The sequence below is a fragment of the Fonsecaea pedrosoi genome (assembly GCF_000835455.1).
Source record: "Fonsecaea pedrosoi CBS 271.37 unplaced genomic scaffold supercont1.9, whole genome shotgun sequence".
In the NCBI taxonomy this organism is placed as follows: Eukaryota; Fungi; Ascomycota; class Eurotiomycetes; order Chaetothyriales; family Herpotrichiellaceae; genus Fonsecaea; species Fonsecaea pedrosoi.
The window spans coordinates 979,575-988,529 of record NW_013550607.1 but is presented as its reverse complement, the minus strand read 5'-3'; the positions used below and the strand labels follow the sequence as shown (position 1 = coordinate 988,529).

General features: G+C 51.5%; 2 protein-coding genes across 2 annotated transcripts; both read right to left on the bottom strand.

The window, feature by feature from the left end:
- Nucleotides 1–1,366: 1,366 nt before the first annotated feature.
- On the bottom strand, nt 1,367–2,392 carry Z517_12460 (uncharacterized protein; the record flags this gene model as incomplete). Its single annotated transcript, XM_013422874.1, has 2 exons — nt 1,367–1,683; nt 2,266–2,392. 2 exons carry the CDS (start codon nt 2,390–2,392, stop codon nt 1,367–1,369), a joined length of 444 nt encoding a protein of 147 aa, XP_013278328.1.
- Nucleotides 2,393–3,751: 1,359 nt separating this feature from the next.
- Nucleotides 3,752–4,386, bottom strand: Z517_12459 (uncharacterized protein; the record flags this gene model as incomplete). Its single annotated transcript, XM_013422873.1, has 3 exons — nt 3,752–4,006; nt 4,121–4,173; nt 4,320–4,386. The coding sequence occupies 3 exons, from the start codon at nt 4,384–4,386 to the stop codon at nt 3,752–3,754; spliced, it is 375 nt and encodes a 124-aa protein (XP_013278327.1).
- Between the last annotated feature and the right edge of the window lie 4,569 nt (nt 4,387–8,955).

The following is an 8,955-nucleotide window of genomic DNA, read 5'->3' as shown; positions in this document are numbered from 1 at the left end:
CCCCCACCCGCCCCGCGTCCTCGCTCTCGCCCTCGCCCTCGTCGTCCCTGTCCCTCCCGACGACTGCGCCCCGACCTCTCCGCCCCCCCCGGGTAACCCTAAGTGCCCCCCCTCCGCCGCCCCGTCCGGTACCCTCTCCCTTAACCGCCTACTACGTAACCCTAACGCCGCCCGCCCCGGCCGCGTCACGTAATACTATCCCCCGCCCCCTCCGCCCTCCTTACGATCCCGCACCCGCTACCTACGCCGGACCGACTATCTATCGCCGCCCGTGGCCCCCTCGTCCCGCCGCCATGCGCCGTAGACTTAGCCCGTACGACACCCGCGGGGAGGGGGGGCTCGGCTGAGGCTCTAGCTGGTCTCTGGACTGGATCTACTGGGCTCCAGCACCTACCTACTACCCGTAGCGCATACCCCCGCCTCTATAACCCTCTTATCTACCTATCGCTCCGCTAACCTGACGTGTGGAATGGATCCATCACACCTCCTACCTCCTATCCCTCCCCCCCCCCCCTCCTCCGTCGGTGGAATGGATCCATTCTATATCCTACCTCGATTTCTCCAGTACGTCTGTGGAATGGATCCATTCTACGTCCCGTCTTCTTTCTTTCCGGTACGGCTGTGGAATGGATCCATTTTACGTCCCGTCTCCTTTCTTTCTAGTACGGCTGTAGAATGGATCCATTCTACGTCCCGTCTCCTCTTCTCTAGTACGGCTGTGGAATGGATCTATTCTATGTCCCTCCTCTCATTCCCTCCTCGTGCTCGCCCCGCTATTACTAGTAATGTATCTATTCGATCTACCTCGAGACTGCTTATCGTCGTCTACGTTAACCTTTCGTCTCCGCCCCCCCATCACTAACGGTATGTCTAACCTAGCCCCGGCCGGTAGGTATAAAAAAAAACGTGGAAAACAGAAAAAAAATTCCCGCCCCGAGAGGTAAGACTCCCTACGCCCTCTCCTAGCTCGACCGTCGAATCTGCTTAATGTGCCTCCGTAGTTCTAGTACTCTATATACATATGCTCCGTACGCTCGTGTCTGCCGTATCTACGCTCGATGCTCCTACCTCGATGCTCCCGGTTCTATACTCTAGCCCCTAAATCCCTTACTGATTACTGTATGTAGTATGCTGAAGATTACATATTGAATGTCGTATACTGACGATTACATACTGAATGTCGCATGCTAAAAGGTATATACTAAATGGTTTACGCCGAAGATTACATGCTAAAAGGTGCATCCTAAAGATGGTATGCTGAAAGGTGTATGCTCTATACTTACGCCGACCCCCATTAAATAAATGGATCCTCTACCCCGTCGACCTGCTTATGCACTATCTCCTCTATACTGCTGGGTGGCGCCCCCTAGCCCTCGTTCCTCGCGCCGCCTGACGCCGTGTCCGTATCTAAGTCCTCCGGGAGCGCTACTAGAGGCCGTCCGCGATCGACTAACTCGCTATACGGCGTGCCGGGGCTGTCACTAATCTTCTTCGCCTCGTCCGCGTCCGTGTCGTCCTCGGCCGCGCTATCCTTGTCGCTATATATACTACCGTCGACTACCGTAGTCTCACTACCTTCACTGAATAGCTTAATCGGGGCGTCCGGGGTCGTAGTGTCGGTCGGCCCGCCGCTCTCGCCGTCTTCCTCGCGAATTTCGCCGTCTTCCTCGCGAATTTCGCCATCTTCGACGTCGTTAGGATCGTCATCGTCGGTCTAGTCGTCGTCGGTACCTAAGGCGGCGTCGTCCTCGAGGGCGGTGCGCGGGGGGAGGCCGCATCGCCGGCGTATGTCTTCGAGCCCTAAGTTACCGTACTTAAATTACTACCTAGGTACGATCGCTGGAGGCGCTACGGGGTCCTACGTCGTCTTGTCCTACTACGTATCGTCGTCGGGTCGGTATAGGAGGCCAGACTCGGGGTCGACGATTATACCGCTACTGAGGTGTTCGACTTACGTCGATACTTCGTCGATCTACTCCTCCGTACGCGCGCTGCGGAATCGGTTTAGCCGGGGGACGTATTCTATATCCTCTACCCGCCAGTCCCTCGTAACCCCGCGCTTAACTAGCGTATTAAGTCCGATAGAGTAGTCGACCGTACTAGTAAGACCGGGTCGAGTACGAGAGGGCGTACTAGGTGGGGGGCGATCTGGAGAAACCGGGAGGGTTAGCGAGCGTACGGATAAGGGGGGTAGGCCGTGGAATGGATCCGTTAGGGGGCGCGGCCGAATGGATCTATCCTACGGACCGTCCAGATAAGACTTACCGGGTAGGGTGATGATAGGGTTACGTTCGCCGGCCGTAGTAGCCGTGAACAGCCGATCGTGCGCGTGGTGGCGGCGATGGGGTGTGTCGGCCAGCGCCGCGGCGGTGTGAGGCGCGTGGAGATCCATCGTCCGCCAGTGTAGGCGGCTGTAGCGCTGACCCAGCTGGCGGCGAATGTACTCTTCGGCTTGCGCTATAAATAGGTCGTCCCGCGCCGCTTTCACCACCTAGTAGGCCTCGGCCGGGTCCATATCGTTCGACGCCGTAAACATCCGCTCGCGGTCGAGGGTCGAGATCTGCGTTTCTATGCGCGCCTCCCCGGCGAGTTAGCTTATCATCTTGGCCGTAGCGTTAGAGTACAGCTACTAGTCGTACGTACCTAATACGTATACGGTCTAGATGAACTAGACGTATTCTTAACCTAGGCGGTAGACGCGGCCGATGGATTAGGTTACGGTAGGGATGTTCTCGGGTATGTCGAAAATCACGAGCTTATAGTACGCCCCTTAGATGTTAAGGCCGAGCGAGGACGACCGGCTGTTTAGCAACAGGAAGAGCACGTCGTCCTCCGGGTCGTTCTACTTAGCTAGGATCGAGCTACGCGCCGCCGCCGTAGTACTAGGCCAGATGATATAGTATTTCACCCCTAGGTTATGTAAGAAACTGTCCGGTCTCCACTAGGTATATAGCTAATTCATCATGAATACGACTTTACCCGTAAAGTAGCCCGCTTCGTCGCCCTACATCGCCATATATACGTATTTAGCTAGGTACCGTAACTTCGCGGATTCCCCGGCCTGGTAGGCGTATACGCCCAGCCGGTCGCAGTAGTTAGGGATAGTCGGGGAGGGGCGGGTAGCTAGAAAGTACTCGGTAAAGCCGTAGTCGTCCGTGTTCTCGGTCCAGTCGCGCGCCTACGCCGTACCCTTCAGGCCCTTCTTACGAAGTATCAGCGTGTTCATCCGCCCGTCGAAGGTAGTCAGGTAGAGGTAGCGGTAGATGGCCATGTCGCGCAGCCCGGACGGCGCGATGCCCGGTTTCTTACTCGGTTTGGCGGCCGCCGTACCCCCTTTAGTAAGGTAGCGGGAAAAGGTCGACTAGACTTTCTTATACTCGTCCTCTTCGTACGCGCGCTGTCGCAGTTCCACGCCCGTAATGTAGTATATGGGTACGTTAATCCCCGGTTAGTAGTAGTCGTGGCCTTCCAGCTAGATCTAGGACGCTATAGTCTAGCGGAGCTGGATGAGACCTAAAATAGTGCGGAGTACGTTATACGCGGTCGTAGCACTCTCTAGCTTACCGTTATTAATGAGCGAGGCGAATAGGCGGGGGTTAAGCACGAATAGGGGCTAGTCGTAGTACTTCGCTATATACCCAGGACATTTATCCTTAACGTCGGTAATGACCAGGGACGAGTAGATTTTTTCGGCCTAGGTAGGCAGGATGAAGTCGTCTAGGTCCCGGAGGTCCGTCTCCTAGGCCGGGTTCTAGAGGAGGTACAGGTACTCTAGGAGGTCCGACACCCGGTTTACTATAGGCGTAGCGGTAATGAACCACTTCTTAAGCGCGTACAGTTTCTCGATGGCGATCGCGTTCATCGTCTTAGGGTTCTTAACCTTATAGGCTTCGTCGTAGACGACCCGATAGAAGAGGCCGGTAAAGAGGGACGTATACACCGTATAGTCGTCCGATTCCTCGCGTAAGCCGGCGTCATCTTCCTCGGGGGGAAGGTCCGCGGTGGCCTATTCATCAAAATGGACATCGTCGTCGAGCTGGCGAGTAAGCCGGCGAATGCGCCTTAAATCGGCGTCCTTAAGCGTAATGTCCTTAAGGCTAGGTAGGTACTGCGACCGTACCGTACTAGTAGTAGCGTTAACGTCGCCGGGTAGAGTATTAATGGAGTCATCATCTATAGGGAAGACGCGGGGGCGGTTAGTAGATGGTCTCTAGAATGGATCCGCGGGGAGGCGGCGTCGAATGGATCTATACTATAGACCGTCAGGATGTAGGGGGCGGGGTAGTACTTACCTCTCTCGGGTTAGCCGGTAGTGGTACGAAACTTATCTTCGATGGACTTCTTAATGCTGGTTAGGGTGCGCTTGATATACGTCTCGTACGCCATCTAGACGATGCCGAAGGCGGATATGGGGTCGTCGGCCGGGAAAGCCTATTCGATCGCGTCCCGCGCGGCTAGGGGGTTAGAGGGAAGTATGATGGCGTGAAGGTCTTCCTCGATGTCGGTACTTAGAGTACGGTCGGTGCCGTAGAAGATACGGAGGTCGAGGACCGGACGGCTACTCTTACTACGCTAATGTTTACGGTATTCCGTATACTACGAGTCTAACGTAGTCGGCGGCGCTACGACTAGGGTCGGTCGAAAGTCGACTTTAGGGGGTTTCGGTAGCGGGCGGCCGTGCGTAATGGCGTCGTCGCGCCGCTCCAGGTACTCCTACTAAATGCCTAGTTTCTTCATGGCCGCGTGGTAGATGTAGGCGTAGCACTAGGAGGTCTTACCGAGTCCGTAGTCCTTGGCGACCAGGCCGCTACCGTAGGGGTACTCTTCCATGTCCATCTGCCATGCCGTACCGATGACCTGGTAGTATTTGGGGTAAAAGGGCGTAGGGTCGGTTTTATCGGTAGGCGGAGTGTAGATGCCCTTATCTAACTTACGGTAGTCGGGGTCGATGCCTAAGATCTAGGCCGCCTCGCGATAGCCTTTGACCGGCGTATAGACTATCGACGTCTTCGCCCGTAGGTCCTAAAACTCCTTCTCGGTAGGGTATAGGACGGCGGGTTTCATCGGGTCTTAGTACTTCTCGGGGGCGACGCGCTCGGCTATAGAGAGGTCCTTACTCTACTAGGTAGAGTCTCCCGGTAAGGTCGTAGTGAACGAGTCGTGGATAATGTCACATTAGTCGATCAGCGATAGTAAGAAGTACTTAAGTATTTCTTCGTCTAGTAGAGGTCGAACTACGCGGTCGGTCGCGCCCTAGAAAGAAGGTAGTTAGTGACGTAACGTACTAACGAGTAAAAGGGGGCCGTAGAATAGATCCTCTCGACTAGTTAGTGACAGTCTAGGCGAATAGGCCGTAGAATGGATCTAGTAGTTAGGATATCCAGCGGATCCATTCCACGGCCCGTTAGCCGGGTAATCTAGAGTTAAGCGAACGGATCTATACTATAGACGAGTGAAACTCACCTTCTTCTTAGATGACTTAAAGAGTCGCTCGATGTTACGAGCGATGTAGTCGTTATCATCGGCTAATTAATCTAAGGTCTCATCTTTAAGGATGAGAGTAGCTATATTGATCCGTTCTACCTTATCGTACTCGGGGTATTCCTTATCCCCCTATAAGAGAGTGACTTAGTCTTTAAGGTTCTATACGTCCTAGGCTTTAGCCGCGGTAGCCGGGTCGATGGATATACGGGCGAATTCCTTATCGGTTAAGTAGCGCACCGGGGCCGCCGTCTTATTACCGAAGATAGGTAGAGTCTGTTTTTCGTAATACCCGACCGCGAACCGCAGTAGGACGAAGGCGCGATGGAAGTCCTCGGCGGTAGCGAATCCCCATCGGATCTATCCGGGCTTCGCCTTATTAAAGGACTTCTTAAAGAGGCCGCGGCATTTCTTGATGATCTTATACGTCTAGGCTACGTAGACGGCCTTAGGGAAGATGCTCTTATTCTTCTTAGTCGGGCCTACGAATTTAGCGAAGTAGGGGTCCTCGAGGGATAGAGGTTCCGTAACGCTAACATCGGCCAGTTATCTCCAGCTATAAGGGGCCTTATCGCCTTTAGCGATTTCTTTAATAATCTTATCGTAGGCGAACGTAGACGTAGCGACTACGCCGGGTACACTAAAGCTCACCCGCTTATATTTTAGGAAGGATTAGATGGTAGGTTTTAAGGCCTCGACTACCCGGTCGAGCTCTTAGGTATTAGGTAAGCCTAGGTACCCGGCGATGTAGGCCTAGTTACGCTATAGTTTTCGCTCGGGCTCGATAATCCGATACTAATAGAAATTGTAGGCTATAGCGGCGATCGCGGTCGCGCGGTCCGTAAAGCCGAAGTCCTCCACCGTCTTCTTATCCTGTACTTTCTGTTGCTTCCTAGCGTTGCGGGCGATGGCCTTATCGCGAGCTATCTTAGGGTCTAGGTCGAGGCCGCTGTCCGATTCGCCCTCGGAGTCTTCGATATATACGGCGGACTTAGCCTCGGACTGTCGCTACTTACCCTTATCCGTAGCCTTCGATACTGGTGCCGGGGATTACGCTTCGCTATCGTCCGCGCCGGTAAGGTCTATATAACTAGTGCTCTTAGTCGTACTCTTCGTAGTACTCTTCTTAGTCGTGCTCTTTAGGGGGCTCTCTTAGTTAGATAGGTTAGACTAGTCAGTGGCTTCTTCGGTATTTTTCAGTCGTTCTTGTAACTCTTCTAGGGTAGCCTTAGTGTTTTTGTACTTCTCCTTAAGCTGAGCGGCGCGGTCTTTATTGCCTTTAGTTCTTAGTAGGTCTTCATACGCTTTCTTGATTCTAGTAACCTTCTACTCGATATATACGACGCGTACCTCCAGCGCGGTCTTTAATTCGGTCTTAGAGCGCTTCGTAGGTTCCGCCTCGGAGGAGCTGGAGGTCCCGGATTAGCGCTTACGGCGGGGTACTATAGTGACGATAGGGTTTTCAGTTCCTATAAGTAGCTCGAGTTAGTTAAAATGGTCTATAGGTTAGATCTAATGATTTAAGGGGCGCGGGATAGACGCTAATTAAATGGGCCGTGGAATAGATCTATTCTATAGCCCATTATATACTAGTCGCACGGTAAAATAAAAAAACGAGAGATGGTACGTAGATCCAGTCCCTAGGCCGTTATAGGTTAGGAGGCGTCGATCTTAGAAATCTAATAGATCTATTCTATAGACCGTTACGAGTGAAAAGGGATAGAATATAGAACTTCTACGGATCCTCTTCCCTACTAGTACTAAATTAATATAAAAAAGGGTCAGGATGAGATCTTGAAAGGGTCTTATGAATGGTCGAAGTTATAGAAACCTAGTAAGGTGCGATATGGAATGGAACTACCTCGCTGCCAGTACTAAACTAACAAAAAAAAAAGGTTAAAAAAGGAGATCCTCGATGAATCTCTTAAGGTTTTAAAATCGCGGAAGCCTGGTAAAAGGCGGTAAGGAATGGATCTACTAGGGTAGTTAGTAGACTAGGGAAGAGAAGACATTAGCTATAGAATGGATCTACTAGAGGCTGGAGGTAGGTAGTAGATGAGAGAGGGAGAGGGTAAATAGACTATAGATTAGATCTAGTAAGCTAAATACTAACCTCTAGGTGAGATTTTAGCCGCTGTCACATAGAATCTGTCGCCGGCGCGCGAATCTGGCGTCGCTGGCGCCAAAAAGGGCGTCTCGGCTAGGCTACGGTCAGGTAGAGCCTGTACTAGACTCTCTTAATGGATTGGATAGCGTTTATACAGGAAAATAGAGCGATTTGGATGAAGTTGAGAAGGGTTATCCTGGGAAAGTGTAAGAGGAGAGAAGAGAGATTGAAAAGTAGGAGATAGATTCGCGACGGCGAAAGACGCTAAGTATTATCGATAACTAGGTAGGTGAGGTAGAGGTGAATTCTACCATACCCTAGAGCGAGATAGATCCAGTCTATAGATCACCTGACTATAACTGAAGAGGTGACAAGCTATTAGATCCATTCTACAGCCTATTTACTCTAACTCTACGAGGTCTTATAAGCCGATACTAGGACTTCCTAAGTCAGACATTCAGTCCATTATGTAAGCTCTAGTCAGTAGAGGCCGACTTAGATAGGTCTTATATAATTAAGCCGTACTATAGAATAATAGACGTATATCATACCCTAATTGACACTAACGGCTAATCTTTAATGCGCGAGCCTCGGAGGCGGAGACGTCTAGGATATATAAAGAGGATACGTCTATGATTAACGAATCAGCGCGGACTAGGGGAATATAGGGAAATTCTAGGGTAAATTATAGGTCTACGGGTACCCGACCCCGGATTCTACCTACTACTAGTACTACTATCCCTTCTACTAGACTAGTTAGGTAGTACTGGATGTAAGTACGTTCGCGATGGCGTCGTATACGGGTCGTCGACGGTAAGTTATGTCGCGGTCCTCAACTAATATAGATTTCGGTGTATACTATTAGACATCCTCGATCGCGGCGCCATCGAAGCCTCTAAGCTTACTACTTATAAGAAGTCCACCATCTTATCCCGCGAGATCTAAGTATCCGTTAGATTAATCCTACCAGGTGAACTTACTAGGTATACTATACCTAAGGGCACTAAGACCGTCACCTAATACTCTTCTTAAAGTAAGTAATGGCTTCCTACCGGAACTTACTAGGCACGCCGTGTCAGAGGGTACTAAGGCCGTCACCTAATACTCTTCTTAAAGTAAGTAATAGGTTTCTATATTTACGGGGATGGTAGATCCTGTACGGACGCGCGTGTTTTCTACAAACGGGGTAGTAGGTATAAACGGAATAACGGTATAGAAATGGGTTTTAGATCAACACCGGGCGAGGCGTTATAGGAATCGGGGCGAGTGATAATGTGATGGGCGGTTTACGGTCGCGCTTACTTACTAATAGTATCCATCCTCGATAGGTCGCGGCCGAGATAAGCTTTCGCGAAATGGATAAGATC